Consider the following 26908-nt stretch of genomic DNA (forward strand, 5'->3'; position numbering starts at 1 on the left):
TTTATTTTGATTCCTAAAAAAATGCTAAGAAAACTGTGAAATGCCTTCTTAGGCCGGCTTGAAATGTTAGCTCCGTCACTAATATTTGTAGGAGATTTTTCTTGTATAATAAAACCAATTTTACAAATTTAAATAACACACAACAATCATAAACTATCAATTTCGTCTATGATCCAGAAAGAAAATTTTATCCCCTCACTACCCCACATAAACAAAAAAAAGGAAGATTGAACAAATATTTCACGCTAAATATAAATGAACAATTCAAAGTTCATCATGCCTAGCTTGTACTAATGGGACATTCAAGTCAGGAGCCATATTTTGATGGACTGGAACAACATTCACACCATCCCTGCCACCTATAATAGGTGGCGGCGCAATCACTTCTCGTCCCGCCATCCCCGCTTTCACAGCAGCAATTACTTGCCTCTGCAGCTTCAGGACACCGACACGTTTCGAAACAACGTACAGCACGGCCAAGGAGAAAATGACGAATCCAGTGATAAGGATCACTCTGCCAAAAGAAGCCCAACGTTAGATAAGAGGAGGTTGTGAGACTATTACCTCAAGATTTAGAAACAATCGTGCCTGTCAAGAACGTCTTGACGCTGCATTGTGGATAGAAGGCCTCGGGTGCGTGAGAATAGTGACCGGTGGCCCTTGTATTCACTCTCAGCTTTCTTTAACACTCCAGACGATTCCTCTGCAGCAATACTAAAAATGTCAGTAAAATCATCGCGTAATTAGAATCTTCTTGTTTATTTACGCCTATTATGACACAAGTATTCTTCTTGGATATGCTTAGGCTTATTGAAGGCTTAGTAGAAAATCAATTAAAACCACAGAATAAGATCAGCCACAGAGAGAAAAGAAAAAAGGTCGAGAGCGAGTTACAATAGGCTCAAACATGGGAGCTTATGCCTCAGAGTATATTGCATACAAAGAACACAGGGTTTAGGGTAATCTTTCAAATACATTATCCTGTTCATCGTCAATCTAATTCATCACCCAAAAGAAACGCTCCCTAGAGGATAATGTTTCTTCGCGAGATTTTCAATTCTCCAATTATGGTAGAGTATCCCGACGATGCTCTTAATTACTAGAATACTAATGTTGCATAGAGACATAATGTATGACCTTACACATTTCAAGTCAGCAAATATAATGTATGAATAATCTTATTTCCTTGTCAGGTGACTGACGTGGGACTTCCCGTAAAGAAGGAATCACATTAATCTCGTGAGCAAACACGACGATAATCCGAATTCAGTAAAAAAAATATACATGAAGTGGCATGCCAAACTTATTCCCTGTCCTACTTATTAGATTTCTAAGCAAAAGTTAGTGGCGAAAAATCCTATGAGTTCAGTTAAATTACTTACCTTTATCTCATTATATATTATTAAAGAATCATATGACTACTTAACAGAATTGGTTTAGGCTGATGGCGATGCGTGGTGATGGGAAGAATTCAACTTGCAATATCAGCAAGTAACGGTGCCAAAAACATCTTGATGGAATGAATAGAAGGTAGAAATGCGATAATCAACATAAATTATACACATTGGCAAAGATACTAGTACTAATTTGGAGCCAGGTCAGTGTAATAGTGTTTTCTAAGAACATATGAAGATTGATAATAGTAGAATATTTGATCATTCCAAGCAAGGAAACAAACATACCGAAAGTCATGATAGTGCTTGCACTCCGTTCAACCTCCTATAAAAACAACAAATGTAAGAAAACTGTATTAGAGTCCTTGTTTCCAGTAACATACGTAACAGATATACTATTTAACGTGTAGTCGTGTACGACCTGAACCATAAGCTGGCGAGTCCGCCGAAGGCTCTCAGTGATGCTCTCAGCAGCAGAAGTCATTCCCGCTTTAGTCCTGACAACAATTATAAAATACATCATATATTCCCAAAAAACAAGCATTTCATGTTAACATTTTTGTTATATTACAAGCATATAACACAGAGAATAGCAATTACACTCACTGTAGATTGCGCCTTCGAGCTGTAGACTCTTCGCCCCCTCCTAAAAGAAGCTCTCTCTGATATCATCACATCAAGTTAGAACAGTATCAATAGATTCTATACTAATCAAACAGAAACAACATTTTTCATTTACACATGAGCAACTTGTCAAATGTTGATCAAGAATCATTACCTCTTGTTGAGCAGATTTCTTCATGTTTGCCTTTGCTTGCAAATTTGCATTCCTTAAAGTCAGCCGCAAACTGAAATTTGATTCATGTTTATAGGGTGATTATATAGTGGCTCAAATTATTTCAACAATTACATAAATAAGGGAATAAAAAGTTTCAATAAACTTACCCAAATCTATTAAAACGCCAACTAAACATAAATGCAACGATTCAATCACAACAACTTGTAATTTCACCAAAAATTTCAAATACAGTGGTAAAATTCAGAATCTGAAGAAACCCTAAACCCAAAAAAATCGAGAAAGGGCACCTCTGGATTTGATTTTTCCATGACTGCGCCAAAGATTGCGCCTTTTCGGCATCATCAGCAGAGGGCAATTGTGGGGCGAGGAGATCGAGATTGAACTGGAGCGATTGCAGCATGTTCAGACCATCTTGAGCTAATCCGTTTAATCTAGGCAGTGAATCTTTCTTCTCCGCTTCATCAATTTCAATCTGATCAGAAATTCGCGATGTTTTTCCGTAATTTTGGATTGCGTCGATGTGATCTACGGTTTGATCGAATGTATCTTGATACTCTTTCTTCACTTTCTCCACTTCTTCCGCTACTTTATCCATCGGATTTCGGAATGTCTGAACAATTTAGGATGCGTTTTGATTCAAGAAATTTGTTTTGCAACGAAACAGAAACGAGAAACTGGTGGCCGGGTGGATTGTATTCGGGTTCGGGCTGACGGGTCAAGTCGCTATCTAGTTTCAGTCGGGTTTGGGCTTTAATAAGGGCCCAAAAGTTATTACTTGAAGCCTCATTTATTCTGTGTACTAAATTGCCTCGGTATGATTTAGGTTGAGTTTTAATAAATGTGAAAATTGAGTGGAAAAGTTGGTGAAATATTTATCTTACTTTTATATATTAGTTCTACAATAAAATGTGAGTGAAATAAAATTAGTAAAAAGTAAAATTTATTATTAAAAATAGTAAAAGTTAAATGAGATAATTAATGATTGATGAACAAAAATGATAAATTAGGATGATTAATGGTGGAAGGAGTGAGTATTTAATTGTGTCAAGGTTCACAAATTTTGGGGATTGGTTTTGCATATTTAATTTTGGAATATTACAAAAAATACTCGAACTTAGGTGAGTGGTAATGAAACAACACACGAAGGTGAGTAGCAATTTCATTGCTGTAACTTTAGTTGATAGAAACTCTAGTGCATTAACTCCACACGAAGGTGAGTGGAAATTTCATTATAGTGGCTGTGGTTTAAAATTTTAAATTTATTGTGATCACATGGGATTCACGAAGGTGAGTGGCAATTTCATTTTTCTAACTTTGGTCTATATTTAATGTGATCACATTGGATTCTCCCTTTTTTAATGAGAGATGGAGGTTAAGTATGACCACACATTAATAACTCTATTGATTGGTAGTACTAGTATTTTATCTTTTTAAGAGACACGTATCCAACTTTAGTAGTAATATTAAAACCCCCCTCACAAAGAAAAATCTACAATCTTTCTCATTCTCTCTTGTCAAGATCTTGTTGAGAGATGCTGAAGAACTAAGCTATTATCATCTTCTTCACAAGAGAGTCAACACAAGGCATCCAAAGCCAAGGATAAGGTACTATCACTTCTCTCATCTTTTGATGATGTTTCAAATCAATATGGCTCATGAAATCGAACAAATCAATACAGATTTCAAGATCATGAGCACTTGGGAGGCCGAAACTGATTCATTCACACTTGATCCATTTTTTGTTGGAAAATATGATGTGGTGGAGGAGGAGAAGGTAGTCGTAATTGTCGGAATGGGCGGCGTTGGAAATATAGCTTTAACTAGGAAAGTTTTTCAATTGAAAACCAAAGATGAAGGCTGAATTTTTTTTTATTTAAAACGATTCCATGATCATTTTTCATAAAATTCTTACAAGAAGATTTGAAAGATAAAAATTATCTTCTTGTACTTGATGATGTTTGGAATCAATATATTACAAAAATGTATAAGTTATTTCCACTAAGGGAAGTAATATTATAATTATTTAGGAATAGGAATGAGATTGCCTTAGTTCCTAGCTTATCTAGCCTTGTCCATAATCAAAGCAAAAACTTTTCGACATGAACTATTATATCAAAATTTAAAAATATTGGAAGAATAATAATAGCATAAAGATGTAGGTTTTGCCCTCAGTGAAAATTGGGTTTCACATGGTGGAGGAGGTGAAAATATCTCAAAAATATTGAAATTAGGCCTTTTGATCATTTGCCTCCACCAAGTGCTTTTTGTATTGTTTGATTTTCCCAATTATGAGAAAATGGAGAAGGGAGATAAGTGTTGGCAAATTGAGGAATGACATACTGCAAAAGGTCAATTAAACCATCTCAATGCTCTTTCTTGGTTCATCTCGTCATGAGTTTGCAAGTAAGTATCATCTTTAATGCATTTCTTAGGGAAACCATTACTATATTTTTATTAATATAACTTTTTTGCAGATGAATTGAACAGATAGGCATTGATGCCCTCGTACTCATCCTCAGCCGCGTCTAGCACTCTTGCTCCGGTTGAAGTCCTATTGCCTAGTGAGCTGATTACTCGAGGTCGAACTGAGGCGTTGAAGCTTGCCTTCCGAGTTTTTTTGCGAAGGAGACAGTGAGCTATACTTCCTTATGCAATAGAAGAAACCATTAGTCCAAGAGTTGTCCATTTGATTTATTGGAGAGACATGGAAAAGGAGAGTCCAAGTAATTGATGAATTTTGTACTAGTTAGAATACAAGTGTCTACTTATCTCCTTGAGAAGACCTTTCGTTTTGTTATTTTATCAGCTTTCTCTTGATCAACAAACATTGTTTATGTGTGTCAATAATTAATTAATATGTTAGCAAATTATAAATTATTGACAAAATAATTAAGGAAACTTTCTACTACTCCATATTTTAGGTGCATTTAGTTTCCATATATTACTATATAAGATTTTGATTGATTAAGGAATTTTGTCTCCCCCTTTTAATAAACCACAAAATTGTGAACTAACTACGAAATCCCAAACCCTTCCTCTGTTTTTCGTCGAAATTCCGGCAACCTTGTCACCGGCGCCTCACCCTCCGATTTGTCCAAAACCTGATAAACTTTTGCAATGAAGAATACGCTCTACTTAGGTTACAACATTCCCCATTGCAAGTAAGTACATTTTTCATGCTTAGGTTATATATTGTATCAAGTGTTTGTTTCAATATGTCATAGATAGTGTTTAATTTGAATTAAAAAAAACAGATGATATCATGGAGTACTTATTTTATAAGTAGGTTTAAGGACAATCTCTTGATTGAAGGACAAAAAAGTCATAATGCAATTGCAAAATTATGTATTCTTACAAACTTTTGATATTTCTTTATTATATTTATTTCAATTTTGATCGAAAATTCTTCTAGAACTGAGGTTTATGCAGTATATATGGAAAAAATATAAACTGATGCTGACAGTCATTTTTTGCTACTCATGCAAGTTCTCCGGGTGATTCTTTACCGGCTGTTGAGCCGCGAAAGGAAAATGTTGCTGAAAGTTGTGTAGAATGTCTAGAATTTGGCGTGCTGACTGAGACTTGCATGAGCTATCTTCGAAGCCAGACTACACTGATTCATTGATCTTATTCCTACGAGCGTTTGCCATGTCAGTTGGTGTCTCCCCCAGCTTTCTATCAGAGATAAAAGGAATAGAATCATTAAACATTAATTAGCGTGCACCATGAAGATCATCGATGGATATCAGCAAGTTGGAGATGTTAAGTTCTCTTCACTTCTACTTTCCACAAACAGAAAGGTTTGAAAATTTGATACAAATGAGCCCTTCATGGAATAACCAAGTTTGATTTTACTGTTGGCCAGCGAATTGTCCCAGATGAAGTGGCAGTCAACGTAAGAGATGCTTGGGGTATTTTAATGGCGATAAGACACCCTCATTAGTTATAAGAGCATCCGCAGCGGTGGCGGTCGTCGCCACCGCCGTCCGTGCCAGCGGCAAGGAGAAGGGTCGCCGCCGCTGCGCTCGCGCCGCTGCTCGATGTATCGAGCACGTCCGTGCCAGCGGACGCACACGTGGCGGCATGGGATTTGGTAACGGCGTAGCCGTTGCATTCAAACTTTTTTTTAAAAAAAAAAAAATCGGTATTTAATTATAAATAATGCTAAAAAAAAATATTTTCCAAATCCCAAAAATATGGCCGTTTTTTTCCCGTTTTTTCTGAATTTTTTTTATTTTTTTTTTATTTTTTTTCCCAAAATCATCTATAAATACACACATTCATCACTCATTTATCACATCAATTCATCTCTCATTCATCTCTCATTCATAATTCTTATACAAACTATCAACACATTCAACCTTCACTCAAAACATCAAATGGATTTCACTCATCTCATGGCGGAAGCGGAGCGCGAAGAACAAGAATACTACGAACAACATCGTGCCGCTTACGAAGAATATGTCGCGGCGAATACCCCCGCTCATCCTCCTCAACGCACTAGATCAAATCGCCGCTACATCCATCGTGACCGGGAGGGAGCCCACGAAAGGCTCGTTGCCGACTACTTTGCCGACCATCCGCGGTTTCCGGCAGATTACTTCAGGCGCCGTTTTCGCATGTCAAAGCGCTTGTTCATGCGAATTGTCAACACATTGTCCACACGTGTTGAATACTTTCAAACAGGTGTAGATGCAGCCGGCCGGCAAAGTATCACGGCGTTGCAGAAGTGTACGTGTGCCATCCGACAACTCGCTACTGGGCAAACGGCCGACATCTTCGATGAGTATTTGCATATTGGTGAGTCCACTGGAATCCTTTGTTTAAAGAATTTTTGCGAGGGCATTCGTTCTGCTTTTGGGGATGAATTCCTTCGGGCACACACCACCGATGATTGCCAACGGTTGCTTCGTCTTCACGAATCAGTCCATGGCTTTCCCGGAATGCTTGGCAGCATTGACTGCATGCATTGGAGGTGGAAGAATTGCCCGACTGCTTGGAGGGGGCAACACTTAAGCGGTCACAAAGGCGGCGGCCCAACACTTATCCTTGAGGCGGTCGCCGACTATCGCCTATGGATTTGGCATGCATATTTCGGCGTTGCCGGATCCAACAACGACTTGAACGTGCTCTATTCTTCACCACTCTTCAATGATGTGATGAATGGTGTAGCACCGGCGATCGACTTCACCATCAACGGAAATACATACCGCATGGGTTACTATCTCGCCGATGGTATCTACCCAAGGTGGTCGACGTTCGTGAAGACGCTCCACAACCCGCACGACCCGAGACGGGTTCTTTTTGCTCAGCGTCAAGAGTCAGCGCGGAAGGACGTCGAAAGAGCATTCGGGGTCCTTCAAGCTCGATTCAACATTGTGAAGGCCCCGGCTCGGCTGTGGTACGTGAATAATATCGCCGACATCATGTTCAAGTGTATTATATTACACAACATGATTATAGCCGACGAAGGGCCCAGGGCGGCTAGCTTCTACGACGAGGACGAAGCCGGAAGCTCAACAGCGAGGTCTCCCCCACGCCGAGGCGAGCATACGACGGTTGGCCAGAGGATCGAGACAAGACACACAATGCGCGATACTCGAATCCACAATCAACTACAAGAAGACCTAATCAACCACATGTGGGCGAAATTCGGCAACGAGTAGTGGTTTTTTTAATTTTTAGGATTTTAATTATGTAATTTTTAATTTTTAGGATTTTAATTATGTAATTTTTCATTTTTAGGATTTTAATTATGTAATGTTTAATTTTATTTGTCATTTGTAATATTTATTGTGGTTTTTAAATGAATTTTAATATTATGGAAATGTTATTGTTTAATTGAATTTTAAATTAATTGTGCTCGTCCTTGCGGAAGAGCACAGTTGTGAGTGTTGTGCTCTTGCCAGAGAGCAGGCATGAATAGTACCGCCCGGGCCCACAACCGTGCCGCTGGCTAGAGCACGGTTGTGGATGCTCTAAGTGTCATCACCCGTGCCACAGCATTCTACTTGGATCATCGTACTGATAGTGGAACGTGGGAATCTACTTTATATGTTAGGGGTGGACTTATGAGACCCATTTTTTTATATTAGTTTTATAATAAAATGTGAGTGAAGTGAGTTAGTGGAATGTGAGACCTACTTACCATTTATGATAAAAATGAAGTGTGACTCTTATTGTAGAACGACCCAAAATGACAAAGTGTGACTCTTATTGTAGAACAGATGAAGTATAAAGTAAGAGAGAAAAGAGGTAAATTAGATAGAGTAGAAGATAGAAAGAGAAAAAGTAAGAGACATGGATAAAGAGTGGATAAAAATTAGAGAAAGTTTCATTTTTGAAATGAGACCATTTTTTCATGGATACACTATTTTTTTTGGACGAAAGGAATATAAACTCACACACTTTAATTATTACATTAATTAATTTACATAATCTCGATTTCTTTCTTTTTTCTTTTTCATTTATTTTCATACTAGTATTATGTACTATATCACAAAATATTTATTTAAATTGATAAGTTTGCAAACATAAAATGGCTTCTTATTTAAGACATTAATCCGTTTATGAAAACTAAATTAATTAACCTAAATACAACTCCCTCCGTTCATGATTTTATGAAATTGTTTGATTATGTGAAAGAACATGGATAAAAAAAGTTAGTGGAATGTGAGTCTTATATCTATATTTTATACTAATAAAATGTGAATGAAATAAGTTAGTGGAATATACAGTCCACTTACCAAAATTAATAAAAGTGAAATGAGACATTTATTAGTGAACGGACGAAAAAATGAAAAATAAAACATTTGGCTGAACGGAAGGAGTAATGAAATAAACCTAACTACTTAAATATAAATTAAATATACTTCATTGAAATTCCATAAACAACTTTAATTATAATTTAATAAAACTCATTTAAAATACACTTTAATTGATGGTAGGGTCCATTAATATTCGTGTGTATGTAGCAGGAGATCGAGGAGGAAATTTTAAAGAGAAATTTCGGAATAAGGGGTTCAATTCGCTGACCTTTCGTAATTTGGGATTCAATTCGCAGACCTTTCGTAATTTGGGATCGAAGCATGCATATTATTCAGAATAAGGGATTTATGATATCTTATCTTATTTATGTTCTTTTTTAATATTATTTCTCTCTAATCATTTATCAATATTATTTCCTCATAAAGACTTTAAAGTTGATTGAGTGTACAATTAGGTCTTACTATCTCTTTCTCCAGCTATCTTATTTTGCTTCTAGTTCACCATTTTTACCTACTACTTTGCTCACTAACACTTACAAATTAGTCATAAATATCTCCTTGTTCAGATAGGAATTGAGTGGATTGGAAAGGCTGTCGGCTTGGCTCTTTAGTTAAAAATTTGGAGGGGATAATTTAGGAAATTGATAAATTGTTAGAGGAAATAATATTAAAAAAGAATATAAATAAGATAAAGATAAATTTTTTATTTTGAAGAATACGCATGCCTCTCCTGAAGTACGAAAGGTCAGCGAATTGAATCTCGAAACGTCAGCGAATTTAACCCCTAATTTAACCCCTTATTCTAAAATTTCTCGCTTTTAAACTACATTGTCTTCTTCTAGATTCCTGCTACCCCCAGAAATTAGTCTTCTTGTTTCTTCTCCAAAAATTCATCCTTCCTCCGACATCATCGTCCTCGTCCAGGTATGTTGTCTTTCCTTACAAGCAATTACGTAAATAACAACGGATTTATTTGCAATTTCTCAAAATATTTGCAGTAGCTACAGTATGAACAATGTCACTTGAACGATGCCGAGAACAAGTCTATCTCCCAAGATGCTGTCAAGAAATGGTTAACAAAACTCTAAAATGTTTTGGATAATCTAATCTATCATATTTTCCACAGGAAAGTCAACATGAAGACACCCAAGGACAAGTATATAAAAAACCAAAGGAAATCTATAAACATAAGGGCCCAGATCGGCCTTCAAGGCATGGTTATTAATGCACCTGCAGCTCCCGAAGCTGATTCATTCACCCTTGATCCAATTTTTATTGGAAAAGATGATGTCTTGTCTGATATAGTTGAGTTTTTTTCTGGGAGCGAGGAGCAGAAGGTGTCAGCCCTTGCAATTGTCGGAACGGCTGGCATTGGGAAGACATCCTTAACTAGGAAATTCCTCAGTCATGAAACGACGAAGGCTCGATTTGAATTACTCATTTGGGTGTGTGTTTCTCAGTGCTCTGATTCAATCGTTCTTTTACAGAAATTCCTCTCAGCGTTGCCTTCACATATGAGTGACGGATTTGAGGATCAGGAAGTTCTGTTGCAACAGATTCAAGGAGCTTTGATTGGTAAAACTTGTCTTCTTGTTTTTGATGATGTTTGTAATCATATTATCTTGAAAGACTTTATCATTTCCATAATGGGAGTTACTTCTGTTAAGGGAAATGGCATTATCATTACTACTAGAAATGAAGAGGTTGCTTTGAAATTGAAGCCGCTTTATATACATTCACTAAGTAACTTATCTGATGAAGACTGTTGGTCTATAATCAAAACCAAAACTTTTGGAGACGGAAATGTTCCATCAAGTTTAGAATTCATTGGAAGAAGGATAGCAAAAAGATGTCATGGGTTGCCCTTAGCTGCCAATGTAGTTGGGGGATTGCTTTGGAGTAAGTCCGAAAGAGAGTGGCGCCTCATCAATAAAAATTGGCTTTCTGATGGTGAAAGTTGTGAAGATGTCTCAAAAATATTGAAATTGAGCTTTGATCATTTGTCTTCTCCATCACTCAAGAAGTGCTTCCTATATAGTTCGATTTTCCCTAAAGGTGAGAAAATGGAGAAGCGAGAACTGATTGAGCTGTGGATGGCAGAAGGGTTTCTTCAACCCGATCAAAGAAATGACATGGAGTCTGTGGGAAACAAGTTTTTTAATGTACTTCTACGCAACTCCTTTTTGCAGGTTGAAGAGAGGGATGATTATGGAAATGTGAAAAGTTGTGTGATGCAAAATCTTGTGCATGATCTTGCACATTCTCTTTTGGGTTCACCTGATTATGTAGATTTCATAGGCCAAGTTCGACACATGATCTACAGTTTCGGAGACAAACCAAATCCTATCCCGAAACAAGTGGCAAAACATGTGTGTACACTAATCTTTGAATGTGAAATTTCTGATACCAACTTCGCAGATTTTGAATGTCTTCATGTTCTTAGTCTTAAGAGTGATGGAGTTAAAGAGTTACCCGAATCAATTAGGGAGTTGATACATTTGAGAAAGCTTAATATTTCACATACATCAATTGTTAAATTGCCGGATTGGATTGGTGAACTCCATCACTTGCAAACATTAAGTGCAAAGAGTGGATGCTCGAGGAAACTGCCAAGTACATTGAAGTACTTGATTAACTTACGAAATCTTTATATCCAGCCTCATGTAGAGTTGCCTGCTGAGATTGGGAGATTAACTTGTCTTCGAACACTAACACACTTCACAGTGGGCGACAACAAGGGCTATCGGATTGAAGAGCTCGGAAGTTTGAAGAATCTCAATGGAGAACTAGAGATTCTTAATCTGGAGAAGGTGCTTGACAAGGAAGAGGCAGAAAAAGCACATATTTTTGAGAAGCCAGGCTTAATTGATTTAAGGTTTGTATGGACTGAATCTGGAGAAGGTGAAAGAAATGATGAGAGTGTTTTGGAAGGCCTTCAACCTCACCCAAACCTCAAGAAGTTGGAGATTAGAGGATTCAAAGGAAAAAGATTTCCATCTTGGACTTTAAAGATGGCAATACGAGATAAACCTCAAGGTTCTTGGGTACCACTTAACAGCTTGATACAGATAACACTCTCATGTTGCCAAGAATGCAAGATAATCCCGACGATGGAACACTTGCCAAATCTCAAATATATTTATTTGAAAGGATTAAAGAAGGTGAGGTCCATAGATTCTTCATTCTATGATTTAATGTCACTCCATATAGAAGAATTAGAGAGATTGGAAAACCTCCCATATGGGTTATTCTATGAAAATCAGAATCTCTCGAAGTTATGGATTAATGGATGTCCCAAGTTGAGAGAATTACCAGATGGGTTGCACACCCTAAATTATCTAGAGGACTTGTTTATTTGGAGTTGTCCAAATCTGAGGTGGATAGGGAGTCTACGAGGCAGAGGGCAGTCAATAGGGATCCTCCGTAGGCTGAGTATTGGATTGTGTGGAAAGCTGATGATGTTGCCACATCAAATGATAGAGTCATGGGCCTCGACTCTCCAGTATCTCTCACTGGTCGAACTAACTAGCCTAAGGAACCTGCCAATGGTGATTGCCTGCCTCTCAGAATCAACTCGTCTCAAAGAACTGAGAATCGTTGGTACTCCTAAACTTTGGGCTTCTCGTAATGATATGAGTTGGACATTGGACAGCTTGTGGAAATTAAGGATTGATGTTAGTGAGGAGTGGTCAAGGGAGACTAGTGTTGACATTAAAGACACTGTGGATGACATATTGCAAGGATGTTGGAACTCACTTAGTTTGTTAAAATTAAGAGGGGTGGTAAATTGGAATTGGGTGCCAAGTTATATTCAGTATCTAAATGCTCTTTCCTGGTTAGTTTTAGAGAATTTAGGGGTTGAAGAATTGCCCCATTGGTTTGGGAAACTCTCATCTCTAGAGGAGCTCAATCTAATCAACTGCAAAAAGTTAAGGCGTCTACCCTCCGACAATGCATCAAAGCACCTCACTAAATTACGATTCTTGCTTATTAAAGATTGTATGGAATTACGCATTGATTCTGAGTGGCACAACATTCCCCATCTCATCATCCAAGTTTGCGAGTAAGTATTGGTTTTCATGCTTTCCTTAGGAAAACAAGTATAGTTTGATTAAAGCAAGTTATAATTATCATAGTGTCTTACTTCAATAGAGTCTTTACTTCAATAACTCAGAACTTTTATGTCTTAGATAGTGTTTATTTTAAATTAAGAAAACAGATAATTGGGCCACACCAGTACTTATTTTATGAGGACCTTTGAGGACAATCCCTTAATTGAAGCACAAAGAAATCACAATACTATCACAAAATGTGTGCTTACAACTTTGATATGCCTATAATATCTTTATTTCAATATTTAGCTCGTACCTTACCTTTATGTGTGAAGTTCAGGTTAGAAGTGTTTTATAAAAGTTAACATATAGTAGTATTATTTGGTGTTATTTTGGTATTAAAATATCTCATTCTTTTAAATCAAATGTATGAATGAATATTGATTGGTCTCATGGAAAATTCTGCTAAAACCGATTCTCACAAATATTTATGCAGCTTGGTTTGTAATGTAAAACTAAACATGCTTTTAATTAGGAAAAGGCAAAAACCTGCATTTGTATATTTGTATGATATTAAGCCAATATATTTATTGGTATATACTGCAAGAATATAAAATGACAGTCAATTTTTGCTTCTTTTGCAAGTTCCACAAATGGTTCTGTCATAACCTTCCCGGCAGTTGACCCGCAGAAGGAAAATGTTGCTGAAAGTCGTGTAGTAAGTCTAGGAAGTGAGCCAATATCCGCTTCAGAAAGTAAGCCGCACACAGAGATTTTTATTGAAGAGTCCTCCTATATGCTGGATAGGGTGATTTCAATGGATTCCGCGGCTGGCTCAAATCCTTCATCGCTTTCAGGACACGAAACCAAGCAGCAATTTGCGGAAGAGATTGAAGAAGAGGGCGTGGTCTCAGGGGATAGCGAAACAGAGATGTCTATGAGTGGCTTCTATTCACCGCAGAGAGTTGAACAAGAGTGCCATGGAGAAATTCTGGCAGTGAATGAGCAACAAGAAACTGAACTTATTTCATCAAATGTGGAAGAACTCACTTCAACAATTGCGGAAAGAAGTAAGCATCTTGAAGAAAATGTTACCGGCCCTATTTATTTTCAAGAGAAAGAACTTTATGTGGTTGTTCTAGAGGATAAAGATATACTTCTAAAATTTGATAACCACGTTATCTTTATCGGAGCTTATCCATCACTATCACCACATAACAGTTCCCCACTGAATGCCGTGCTTAATTTGGTAGAGCAACACTTGCATGAGCTACCTCTAAAGCCAGACTACCCTGATTCATTGGTACTATTCCTACAGAGAAACAGACGTTTAACTCTCATTCATCCCTTGTTTTTTGACAACATGCCTGAGTTGCGTTTTCTAGACTTATCAGATACCAAAATAAGGATATTACCTAGTTCACTTTTCAAGCTTTCGAAGCTTAAAGTTTTGCTGTTGAGGAACTGCATTTGTATTGAAAAACTTCCGCCTGAAATAGGAGAACTCGAGAAAATGGAGGTACTTGATCTTTCTGGCACTGAGCTCTACGACCTCCCCGCTGAAATCAGTCAGCTTGATCATATGAAGAGAATGCACCTATCCTTCTATGGACCAGATGATGAAAGTGAATACGAGCTTTTGCCATGTCAATTGGTTTCTCCCAGTTTTCTATCAGAGATGGAAGGAATACAATCGTTAAGCATTAGCGTGCACCCTGAAGATCACCGATGGACAGAAGCTGTTGCCTGCATAATAAATGATATCAGCAAGCTGGAGATGTTGAGTTCCCTTCATTTCTACTTTCCAGAAATAGAAATGTTTGAAAATTTCATTGAAACGAGCCCTTCATGGAATAACCAGAGCTTAAGTAAGTTTGAATTTGCTGTTGGCCAAGATGTAAAGCGAATTGTATCTCGGGTCCCAGATGAAGTGGAATCGCTGTTCAGTCAACATGAGAGATGCTTGAGGTATGTTAATGCCGATAAGACATCATCATTAATTAAAAGTGTTATCACCCGTGCCACAGCATTCTACTTGGATCACCACACTGGTATCCGTAGCTTGTCTGAATTCGACATTTCTAGTTTTCGGTCCATGAAATTCTGTATCATACGAGAGTGTCCAAAAATGCAGGTGATTTTGGATGAGAAAAATGCTAGAGGTGCATTTCCATGTCTAGAGTATTTGGGAATCTACTTTATATGGGAGTTGAGGCAAATTTGGGAGCCATTGTCACAAGCAAGTAGATTGAAGAGAATCTTCAAGGCACCTATACCTGTGAGAAACTTTGAAGCTCTTAAATATTTTATGATCAAGACATGTCCAAAGCTACGATTCATATTTTGGGAATCAATGCTTCTATGTCTTGCCAACCTGGAGGAGCTTGTTGTTGAGGATTGTGAAGGCATGGTGAAAATAATCGAAGGGGAAAGCAAGAATTTGAAGTACCAAGACAATGTCCTTCCGAGGTTAAGAAAACTCATACTTGCCTACCTACCGGAGCTGGTTAGCTTTGGCTGTAGTATTCGTATGTCAGAAGAAAAAATCAGTGTTTATGGCTGTCCCAAGTTGAAACAACCTTAATGGCACCAATTTTGAAGAAGTGCAAGCTGGACTTTCAAGGAGTTGGATGATCATCTGTTTGATTAAAGTAAGTGGAACTACATTATTCTAATTGAGTGATTTTTCATTTCATTTGTCTGCAGATTCAGCACGAGTAAAAGTCTTAGCTGTACGTGCTGTCGTTGTATTTTACTTCCTCTGTCCCATAGCAATAGACCGAATGTCTATCCTATAAAAATAGTCCATATCCATATATAGAAATCTTTCTCTCTTTTATTTTATCATTTATGGGCCCCACCATCCACTACATTATTTAAACTACTTTTTCTCCTCTCTTACTTTACCAATTACATATTAAAACTCGTGTCATCCCCAATTAGCCTATTTCTATGGGACGGAGGGAGTAGTACATGTAGTTTTCAACTATGTAATTTAGTTTGTGAAATAATGGTAGTAGGACTTGGATTGGGATTTGGGAAGGTGAAGTAAAAAAGGGGATTACAAGAGATTTAGTGTAGCACCCCATTACTTATGTGTTTATTGCGAGTGGATACTCGACTGGGCATGATAAAATTTTTAGAAAAAATATTGGCTGTGAAGACATTTATACACTAACATTGTTAAGATTTACTTAACGCAAGGTATTTCGCTGTGTTTACAGAATCTAAAAATGCTAGAAAAAAATGTAAAACTTGATTTTCTCTAGTAGTATCAAGATATGCCCAAAGCTATGATTCATACTTTGGGAATCAATGCATCCGTGTCTTGCTGACCTGGAGGAAGTTGTTGAGGATTGTGAAGGCATGGAGAAAATAATTGATGAGGACAGCAGGAAAGTAAGAAGACTATGTCCTTCCCGGGTTAAGGAAATTCGTACTTTGCTACCTGCCGGAGCTAAGCTGGATTTCCAAGGAAGTGAACAGTCATCTCTTTGGTTATTGTAAGTTAAACTATCATCTTCTCTTTCAATGATTTTCTCATTTCCTTTATCCTGTATGATTAAAATTGGTAGTTGGCAATGTTACTTTTAGTTTTAGTACATATTAGTCATTGTGATGAAGTCTTGTGTATTACCACTGCTGAGTTTTATGTCATGAATCTGACTAAATTGGAAGGGAAATTAATTAGGTCATGGAATTCGTGTGGGATTTTCTTATTTTCCGCTTTAAGTATTTCATTTGATATTTTTTATTTTAATATCTTTGGTTCTGTCTTTCTGCCTCCCAAAGTTTACTGCATTCAATCAATCCTAAATTTGCAGAAAAAATAGCTGATAGTAGAATTAAACAGTATATTTGTAAGTATATATATGTATATGTAGGTTTGTATTATAGTGATGAAGTTCAAGATTTTCTTGCCACCGAAGTAGCATTTTGGTTGCAATTTCAGCTCTTAAGACTAGCTAATGGTCTTAGCTTACTTATGTAGCCACTTTATTGTAATTTATTGACAACTAAGACCATAAGCTGTGAATTACAATAAAATCCATTAATTCACTATTAAGGTGTATTCTTAGTTGTGAATAACAGAACAAACTGATTTGCAAAGTGCAAAGCTGCCACTTGGATAGGAATGTCAAACACGATTATTCGAACAACAAACAGAATATTTAACCGGTGACGGTGCAGTTTCAATCCATATTTATTGCATATTTGTACACCACATAAATGGAAACTGAGTAAATTCTTACAAATCTAATATTGTGAAGGCGTGGAGAAAATAATCGAAGAGGAAAGCAAGGATGTGGAGAACCAAGACATTTTCCTTCCGAGGTTAAAAAAATCGTACTTGGCTACCTACCGGAGCTGGTTAGCTTTGGCTGTGGTGTTCGAATGTCAGAAGAAAAAATCAGTGTTTATGGTTGCCCCAAGTTCAAATGCGCTTTGATGGCACTACAAATTTACCAATTCGAAGAAATACAAGCTGGAATTTCAAGGAGTCGGATGACCATCTGTGTGGCCAATCAATGTAAGTGGAACTGCATTACTCTAATTGAAAGCTTTTTCTCATTTATCTGCAGATTCTGCATGAGTAAAATTTGTGTATGCACTGTAATTGAATGCCTTTCATTCCATTCCTGCATGATGTTTATCGTAGTTTTTATCTGTGATGTATCTGCAGATTCTGCATGATCAAAAGTTATTTTAAACTTTTGTCTTGGCATAATATAACTGCATATATAGTCAATGTTTTACGTTATTTCATTAGCATGTTTTCTGCTAACTAATAATCTCGGCCGAGATTGTGAAGACATTTATACACATACATTATCAAGATTTACTTAACAAAAGGTAATTTTGCTGCATTTACAGAATCTGAAAAGGCTAGAAAAAAAATACTATTCGTATTTGGGAATCAATGCATCCATATCTTGCAAACCTGGAAGAAGTTGTTGAGGATTGTGAAGGCGTGGGGAAAATAATTGATGAGGAAAACAGGAAAGTGAAATACGAAGACGATGTCATTCCCAGGTTAAGGAAGCTCGTACTTTGCTACCTACCGGAGCTAAGCTCGACTTCCAAGAAACTGAACAATCATCTTTTATGTTACAGTAAGTGAAACTGTTATCTTCTTGTAATAAGTAAAACTGTTATCTTCTTGTAATAAGTAAAACTGTTATCTTCTTGTAATAAGTAAAACTGTTATCTTCTTCTTGAATGATTTTCTCATTTCATTTATCTACATTATCTGTTTGAGTAAAATTGGTAGTTGTAATGTATGCAATATTATTTTTTGCTTTTAGTGAATTACTACTGTGTTTTATGTCATGAATCTGACTAAATTGGATGTGAAATTAGGTCATGGAATTGCTGTAGCAGTTTCTTCTTTCTGGTTTAAGTATTTCATTTGATATTATATCTTTGGTTCCGTCTTTCTCTAAAACTGCCTCCCAAAGTTTATAGCACCAAAATTCATTCAATCAATCCTAAATCTGCAGAAAAAATTATCTGATAGTAGCGTTAAACAGTACATGGAATTGCTGTGGCATGTTTGTATAAATGTGATGAAGTTAAAGAATTTCTTGTCATCAAAGTGTTAACATGTAGTAGGAAGAAGATGGAAGAGTCGAGATGGTTCGAGAAGTAGGTAGTGGATAGTCAGGTAGCGAACGGCAGTCATGAAGAGGCAACTGAAGTATTAGAATGAGCCTTTGGGCAGCCAAAAATTGAGTATCTTGGCCATGTTATCACTGCTGAAAAGCATGGAAACTACCCTAAGAAGCTACAATCTATTTAAGACTGGCCCTTTCTAAAGGATGCATGTAATAAGAAGAAAAAGAAGATGGAAGAGTCGAGAGTATTTGAGAAGAAGCAGGCAGTGGAAGCAAACTTTACTTACAACTAAGACCATAAAGTGTGGATTACAATCAAAATCCAGAAATTCTCAATTGAGGTGTGGACAAAACAACATCAAGCATCAGATTAATCAAACAAACTGAATATTTAACTAGAGTACAGTTTCAATCCATATTGATTACATATATACTTGTACACACCACATGAAATCTGAGATTTCTCAGTTTTATCTTCAAAACACCAATAAAAGCAAAGAAAGTTCCTCTTTTCAGTAGATCCTGCACACCATCATCCCTAGTCCAGAAACCTACAAGATACGAAAAGATATACCGTAAGATAAATATAGATGAAGTAACCCCAATAGATCTTACATATAAGTGCTAATTTCAACAAGGATCTACTATGCATATATTAGAAGTAAACGCTATGGATTTGGATAGGAATATGAACTAGATTTAACTAGATGCTTAAGACGAAAATTTAGATGTGTAATGCTTCAAAAACAAGGACTAATCTTCTAAAGCAAGATGTTCAACACCAAAACTTGTAGTACTAACCTTTACTAGCTAGAACAGTTCCTCTGATTCCTCAATCAACGTCTCTGTTTAGGAAAATATATCTAGTGAGAGGATATTGAAAAATCCAATTTTGAACATCTTCCCACCGAAAGGGACGAGGCTTCTTTGTTGGTTGGAGCATTGGTGTTTGTTGAGTCATGAATAACATGCTCCGGTCCATGTGATAATTCCGGCATGCCCTGAGTGCCAGAACTTGTGCTTGATATGAGCTGCTCGTTTTCATTTCTAGGTACTTTACCATTGCACTTGTTGGAAACGCTGGCGTTTGATGTCAGAGGATCAGTTGATCTTCCATGTTCAGATGACTCTCCTGCATGGCGGCCTCGATTAGCTGATTCTTGTTCCATGACAATGAAGTGACAATAAGGAAGAATTTTTTCCTTTTGTTCCTCTGGCAACTGAATCCACCAACTCTCTTCACACTCAATAGTTTCCAACTTCTTCCTCAAACTCAAATGAATATCTCGCAATCCATTGCAACTTATTATTGCAATTTTCACCAGTGACCTCCATTCCATGAACGTAGTAGTCTTGCATATGCTTCGCAGCTTTGGCAAGTCCACTAGGTCGACAATCTTCACCTTGTTTAGCATATTAGATAGATCAAGATTGTTGTCAACAACAATATTTTCATTAATGATCTCAACAACCTCGGAACAGTTCTCAACTTTGACATACTCTAAGCTTAAAAGAGCCCCCGCTTGTTCAAGATTGAGAATTGTAGTCAACTTCGAACAACCAAATAGTGTAAGTTCCTTCAAGTTTGCAAGGCTTCCTGAACAAACCGGTCCACTCCAAATAGACTGCAGTGTTTTAAGTTCAAACAAATATAGTTTCTCCAAACACTGAAGCATAGCACAATCAGATTCTTCTGTAATTTCCATTTGTATCTCAAGGATTCTAGAACCATCCACAACACTTGTCATATTCCTACATCCTTCCACAACACAAACTTTTAGTGTCTCGGCATTTCTCAAGTTAAAGTCACTCAAGCTCCCTACACCCCCATGATCAACTAGTTCGAATGAGCTTGCCTGTTTCAGTATTTCTTTCACTGAAGTAATTTCTTCACCAGTGGAGAATCTCAACTGTCTTTCCGGTGAAATTCCAGATATTTCCGGACCATACGGATGTCTTGTATCAGAGCAACCAACAGAAATATTAAATGACCTTAAAGTGTTCGTACTCCAGTGTGTGTCGGTATTTTTGAGAGATTTGCTCTCAGCAACAAATAGTTTCAGAGTAGTCACATTTGGGAAGTGAAGGTTAAGAGTACTCAACTTTTCCAAACATACAGCCTCTATGACTATTTGCTCGACAATACTATTCCAAGTTTGATTGCAACAACCTGCCTCAATGGTCAACTCTTCAAGCCGATGAAGACGACTGATGATATTATGAGGAATCGTCATTTCTACCTCCTTACATTTCCCATTGCGGTTGCACCCTGTTTGGCCAAATGAAATTCGCAAGCACCTTAAGTGAATCATATCGCCAATTTCACTGGGCAACGAGCGAATTGAAGTTCCTCGAATGTCAATGAGTTCAAGCTTCTTCAACTTTTCGACTTTTGGAGGTAACTTAGCAAGTAGACGACAATCATTCAGATATAAACATCTGAGACTCACCAAACTAGTGATAGAAGTCGGAAGTGATTCTATATTTGCTTTGTGCAAGTCCAAAATGAGAAGCTTTTGCATGTTCTCAAAGAACTTATCCCCAAGTGTCACCAAATCGCGATAACATTGCATTAGTAATGTTGACATGTTATCACTTATTGGTTTGTTGGGTAGTTTGGACTTACAACGGATCAGCGACATCCTTCTAGTCATCCTCCAGGTTTCATCAGTAAGGGGTTGATTCTTTTGTGGCATCCAACTTATGCAATTGTTTTCACCCGGATACTCCTGCTCAACAGCCACTCTTCTGAAGTATTCCGGCATCTTAACATGCTTGTCTGAGTGATTTTCCAGCAGATATTGATCTGTTAGCTCTCTCAAAGTTGTTGCTCCACGCTCTCGTGCAGCCCTAAGTTCCGGAACATCTAATTCAAGAAATCTCTCAGCATTCCAACATTCTACAAGATAATCTTTGTAGATTTTTTGGTCACTTGTAAACAATGTCACAAAAAGAAGACACTTTTTATGACTCGTCTCTAATTTATCGTATGCCAGCTTGTAAGCATGTCCGACCCCTTCCAATTTTTGCAATTTAGCTTTTGTTTCAGATTGCAGAATCCGCTTCACATCACTCCACACTTGTTCATCTTTCTGCCCTTTTAAATGATAAGCTACTAACTTGATCACCAATGGCAGCCCTCCACATGACTTTACTATGTTCCTCGCAATAAGTTTGATGCGCGGGTCATTAATCTTGCCGTTAACTTCTAAAAAGAGTTTCATCGCATCATTGTCTGATAGAGGCTTGATCTCAATCTCTTCATCGGTCATAGGTGAGATAACTTTCTTGTTACTAGATGCAAGTACCACTCTACCCAACTTGTGGTTTTTATGAGCTCCAACTTCATCTAAGTTGATAGTTGAAGACACTTGATCAATCAACAATAGATATTTTCTATCACAAAGGAAACTCGAAATGATTTCTGCATTCTGTTCTATACTATTTGTTTCTTCCCCTTTTAGCTTTAGTCGTCTCATTATCACATGATACGATCCCACATCGGTTTCACACGAAAGTGTGGAATAGCATATAATAGGGAGTCAACCCTTTACCTTTGACCATGGTTTTGGGTTAAGTTAGGGCTTCCTATCTTATATGCTTATCAATTTGGTGCGGTGAACGTGGATCCGGATGTCCTACGGAAAGGGGCTACCCGTAGGTGTGACCAAGGGGTGCCACCGAAGAAACGTGGGCCCGAAAGGAAAAAGGGCCGTAAAGCGGATGGTGGGCCCGTGGCGTGTGCCGTCCGTGGACGTCCGGTTTAAAAGAGGGATGGATTGATACGATCCCACATCGGTTTCACACGAAAGTGTGGAATAGCATATAATAGGGAGTCAACCCTTTACCTTTGACCATGGTTTTGGGTTAAGTTAGGGCTTCCTATCTTATATGCTTATCAATTTGAATTGATACGATCCCACATCGGTTTCACACGAAAGTGTGGAATAGCATATAATAGGGAGTCAACCCTTTACCTTTGACCATGGTTTTGGGTTAAGTTAGGGCTTCCTATCTTATATGCTTATCAATTTGGTGCGGTGAACGTGGATCCGGATGTCCTACGGAAAGGGGCTACCCGTAGGTGTGACCAAGGGGTGCCACCGAAGAAACGTGGGCCCGAAAGGAAAAAGGGCCGTAAAGCGGATGGTGGGCCCGTGGCGTGTGCCGTCCGTGGACGTCCGGTTTAAAAGAGGGATGGATTGATACGATCCCACATCGGTTTCACACGAAAGTGTGGAATAGCATATAATAGGGAGTCAACCCTTTACCTTTGACCATGGTTTTGGGTTAAGTTAGGGCTTCCTATCTTATATGCTTATCAATTTGAAATTGATAAGCATATAAGATAGGAAGCCCTAACTTAACCCAAAACCATGGTCAAAGGTAAAGGGTTGACTCCCTATTATATGCTATTCCACACTTTCGTGTGAAACCGATGTGGGATCGTATCAATCCATCCCTCTTTTAAACCGGACGTCCACGGACGGCACACGCCACGGGCCCACCATCCGCTTTACGGCCCTTTTTCCTTTCGGGCCCACGTTTCTTCGGTGGCACCCCTTGGTCACACCTACGGGTAGCCCCTTTCCGTAGGACATCCGGATCCACGTTCACCGCACCAAATTGATAAGCATATAAGATAGGAAGCCCTAACTTAATCCAAAACCATGGTCAAAGGTAAAGGGTTGACTCCCTATTATATGCTATTCCACACTTTCGTGTGAAACCGATGTGGGATCGTATCATCACATCCTGAATCCCTTCAATAGCATCGTCTTCTGCCCCATATTGTTTATGACAATCTATCCAAATAACAAAATCAAATTTTGTTATCATTGTCATTCCACGGGAAGAAGTCGAAGAATGTTTAAGTTGATTATTCAACTTTTTCATGATAGTTGTTTTTCCTACCCCAATAGGACCCAAAATGCCAACTCGTATGTTTCCATCTTCGTTGAGGTACCTTATAACCTTGTTAACATATTCATTGGATGAAGGAAGATCAATATCATCATATTTCACTTGAACGGGTTCGATTTGTTTATCACGTAACACATTTCTAGGTTCCATTTTACCACTAACCAAAGAGATCTCATTAAGCAACTCATTAATCTTCCTGCTAAGTGTTGCGAGTTTGAAGAACTTGCGTGTGTTGATGGTTGGCTTTCTTTCCTGCACAACGTCCATCACTTTTGTTGCACTCGAAACATCGTGGATCTCAAAACTCGGTAGATCCTGGCAATATCGTTGATACTTATTGACAAACTCATTGTATCGTTTATGATGAAACTCCATTTGCTTAACCAACACATCGTATTCACCACTTTTTTCTTCAGACACGGCTGTATCTAGCCTTCGGTCAACCTTTTCTTTCCTCGAATAAAATGTGGCCAACTCTCTAATCATCTTTGTCAAATTATCTTCTAAATTTTTGACAAATTCTTTCTTGTCCATCATGTATGAAAACATGTCTTTAAGAGGTGCGTACCCTGTTGAGGAGGCTAGCAAGACCAGTTTCGAAACTTCATAAACCATCCTAGTAAAATTTATATCAGATGGTGCAGATTCATCATGATGCCAAAAAAAACCTTAATGTATAGAAAATGTAATAAATAAAATGAAATAAGAATTAGCAGAAAAATATTAAAGACTGAGACATATATAGTTATATTGGAATATAAGATATATGTGAGACTATTAATGTAGTTTGGAGGAAATATTTAGAAGTATAATGGTGTCGAGTGAATATAAAAGGACTGGGGAGATTTGGCCAAACTAATAACTTATGCCAAATGTTACAGCACATCCATATATAGGTACTTCTCAAAAATTCTATAATTTTCTACTCTATTATTTTATTCTATATATATAGAGAGAGAGAATTCTATATACAAATAATTCTTCTAAAAGTATTTAGATATTCTACTACATAATACTCCCTCAGTCGCATCTTATGTGATGGATTTCTTTTCGGCACGGAAATTAAGAAAATGATATGTATAGAATTTACGTGGAGAGAGTAAAGTAGTGAGATTCACACTATTATGTAATTGGTAAAATAAGAGAGACGATGAGAAGGGTAGTTAAAGTAGTGATAGTGGATAGTGAGATTCACACTATTATTAGTGTTTAAATGAATTGTAATGGTGAGACATAGTGGTATAAGTTGTATATAAATTGATGTATATGGATAATGAGTTAGGACAACTTTTCATAAATGGAAATGCCCATATTTTTATGGGACGGACGGAAATGGAAAGAGCACATATTTTTATGAGACGAATGGAGTATTGTGTTGACCATAAATAGTGTACGAAAACACGTGATTAGTTTTTTTTTATAGATTAATGAATTTAAATTTAAAAGTCACGCTATAAAGGACTCCAACCTAAGAGCCTCAGGCATTAAGTTCTCAACCGCTTGGTCAACTCACACATACTAGGAAGTATGAAGATAGGTTTTAGTGACAACATCGTTTGTAGTGATAGTTGAACTTCAAAGAAGCATAATTTGGGGTTAAGACCTTTTTAAATCGGTGATGGGGGACAACGATAGACTTTCTAAGCATTAGAGATGAAAAGTGAATGCATATATCCATTCAATATAATTGTGGCATTTTTTTCTCACAGTAAGTTTAAAATTAAATGAAAAGAATAAAGTAGAGGATGATATAAAATAAATAATTTAAGAAATAGTAAAGTAAGTAAAAGAATAAAGTAAGAGTAATTATATATGTTAATTTTTTTATCAAAAAAGTTAAGTGACATAACTGGGACCACAAAAAAAAATTAACTCAAAGTGCAGCAGGACAAATAGGGTACTACTACTAAATTTTGTTACTTAAAATATTTATTTAAAATGAGACAATCTTAAGTGTATTTTCAAAGTAAAATTCGTTTAATGGTGAGCACAATTTGGTTAATCTAACCATTTGCTATACAAAAAAGTCAAACAAGTCAGTTCGATTAACTGCTAAATGCTAAAAAAATATATTGTTGTAACAATTAACCACGCACGGTGTAGTGATTAGCCAACTCTTAACTTTAAACTGTATCTAGATAAACTTTGTCAAATATGAATGGTAGCTTTAGTAACTTAAATTTTTTATTACTATATTTTAAGTTGCTAAGGGGCATTTTGTTAAAAACTCATACATTTTGGATTAAAACTCATACATTTTGGATTAAAACTCATACATTTTGAAACTTTAACTACTAATTATAAAGTGACTAAGCAAAATGGCTATCATGTTTTCTCTCTCTATAATCAAACTCTTTAGGATAATTGCAGGATAAACAAACAATTCAAGAAAAAAAACAATTAAATAATTCACATAGTTTTTCGTTTATCATATTGCACACAAGTAACTTTTCCTGCTAGTTCACATTCAACAAATAGTGATGAAACCAGTAAATTAATCTGGATTATATCTCTTTTTTAGCTTAATGATGCACAAGATCAATTATCAAAGAGCATATCAGTTTCTCAAACTTCAAATTCAAAATCTTATTCCTAACAAATTTACCAGCAAAATCCAAGATTCTTCAGATTTGACAACAGATGGCATACATCAATCATCATCTCATAAAATTCATAAGGATAAAATAAGTAAAGTTGCGATTAATTAATAAAAATCAAGGTTTACCTCTAATTCTTCAAGTGAAAAGTCTCCTGCTTTATCTGCAAAAAAGCAAACAATCTGAAGTGATGGGAAGAAGGATTTTTTTTCAATGCAAAATAAAGTCAATGGCTGGAGTCGGTCGTCTCATCAACTATTTATTTATTCATTGTGAATTGAGTCTTTTAAAAGCTTGGACAGCAACTCTTTTTATTACTTCTCCTCACTTATACCGTCACTTAAAATTTATTATCTTTCATTTTTATCATTTTTGATATTGGACTAATACTCCAATAACTCATTCCCACTTACATTTTATTATAAAATTAATCATCTTTTCTAACCTATTTTTTATAGTATAAAAGTAGGATTCACCTACTACTGACTTTTTCAACTAACTTTCTATTACATTTCTTAAAACTTGAGTTGGATCAGATGGTGACGAATTATAAGAGATGGAGGGCGTATGTATTATTATTCCAAAAAGTCTGTTTCTATTTTTTCCCCCTGTAAAATACGATATGAAATAATGATCATATTAATTTTGGCATAAGTAAATTAGTTAAATAGTTATGTTGTGAGTTGAACATTGTCCTGTTGTGTTTTTTTTATTATTGATAAATAGAAAGTTAAGTGTTTGACTTTTATTGTATCATGTCC

General features: G+C 36.8%; 3 protein-coding genes and 1 long non-coding RNA gene across 4 annotated transcripts; 2 read left to right on the top strand and 2 right to left on the bottom strand.

The window, feature by feature from the left end:
• Positions 1–84: 84 nt before the first annotated feature.
• Positions 85–2863, bottom strand: LOC121775512. Its single transcript, XM_042172592.1, has 7 exons — positions 2481–2863; positions 2173–2242; positions 2001–2056; positions 1816–1891; positions 1683–1719; positions 589–703; positions 85–514 (listed from the first exon to the last, which is right to left on the bottom strand). The coding sequence occupies exons 1-7, from the start codon at positions 2786–2788 to the stop codon at positions 265–267; spliced, it is 912 nt and encodes a 303-aa protein (XP_042028526.1). The 5' UTR covers positions 2789–2863; the 3' UTR covers positions 85–264.
• Positions 2864–3565: 702 nt separating this feature from the next.
• Positions 3566–5014, top strand: LOC121773593. Its single transcript, XR_006044773.1, has 3 exons — positions 3566–3798; positions 3873–4596; positions 4668–5014. It is a non-coding gene; the product is annotated as an uncharacterized LOC121773593 (long non-coding RNA).
• Positions 5015–9802: 4788 nt separating this feature from the next.
• On the top strand, positions 9803–18233 carry LOC121775532 (protein SUPPRESSOR OF npr1-1, CONSTITUTIVE 1-like). The gene is made up of 6 exons (XM_042172616.1): positions 9803–9884; positions 10087–13023; positions 13658–15663; positions 16237–16515; positions 17284–17543; positions 17888–18233. The coding sequence occupies exons 2-3, from the start codon at positions 10097–10099 to the stop codon at positions 15594–15596; spliced, it is 4866 nt and encodes a 1621-aa protein (XP_042028550.1). The 5' UTR covers positions 9803–9884; positions 10087–10096; the 3' UTR covers positions 15597–15663; positions 16237–16515; positions 17284–17543; positions 17888–18233.
• A 661-nt stretch (positions 18234–18894) lies between these two features.
• On the bottom strand, positions 18895–26252 carry LOC121774540 (disease resistance protein At4g27190-like). Its single transcript, XM_042171397.1, has 3 exons — positions 23380–26252; positions 19429–22166; positions 18895–19178 (listed from the first exon to the last, which is right to left on the bottom strand). Exons 1-2 carry the CDS (start codon positions 24163–24165, stop codon positions 19491–19493), a joined length of 3462 nt encoding a protein of 1153 aa, XP_042027331.1. The 5' UTR covers positions 24166–26252; the 3' UTR covers positions 18895–19178; positions 19429–19490.
• Between the last annotated feature and the right edge of the window lie 656 nt (positions 26253–26908).

Source organism: Salvia splendens, chromosome 17, assembly GCF_004379255.2.
Source record: "Salvia splendens isolate huo1 chromosome 17, SspV2, whole genome shotgun sequence".
Taxonomy (NCBI): Eukaryota; Viridiplantae; Streptophyta; class Magnoliopsida; order Lamiales; family Lamiaceae; genus Salvia; species Salvia splendens.

Bases quoted from the DNA above. Each gene is read 5' to 3' on its own strand.
- LOC121775532 (XM_042172616.1), top strand. From the start codon at position 10,097: ATGAAGACACCCAAGGACAAGTATATAAAAAACCAAAGGAAATCTATA. The intron at 13,024-13,657 runs GTAAGTATTGGT...TTCTTTTGCAAG, and splicing joins CTCATCATCCAAGTTTGCGA to TTCCACAAATGGTTCTGTCA.
- LOC121775512 (XM_042172592.1), bottom strand. From the start codon at position 2,788: ATGGATAAAGTAGCGGAAGAAGTGGAGAAAGTGAAGAAAGAGTATCAA. The intron at 2,057-2,172 runs GTAATGATTCTT...TGATGATATCAG, and splicing joins AGAAATCTGCTCAACAAGAG to AGAGAGCTTCTTTTAGGAGG. The intron at 704-1,682 runs GTATGTTTGTTT...GTATTGCTGCAG, and splicing joins AAGCACTATCATGACTTTCG to AGGAATCGTCTGGAGTGTTA.
- LOC121774540 (XM_042171397.1), bottom strand. From the start codon at position 24,165: ATGGTTTATGAAGTTTCGAAACTGGTCTTGCTAGCCTCCTCAACAGGG. The intron at 22,167-23,379 runs GTGATGATACGA...AAGGGTTGACTC, and splicing joins CTATTGAAGGGATTCAGGAT to CCTATTATATGCTATTCCAC.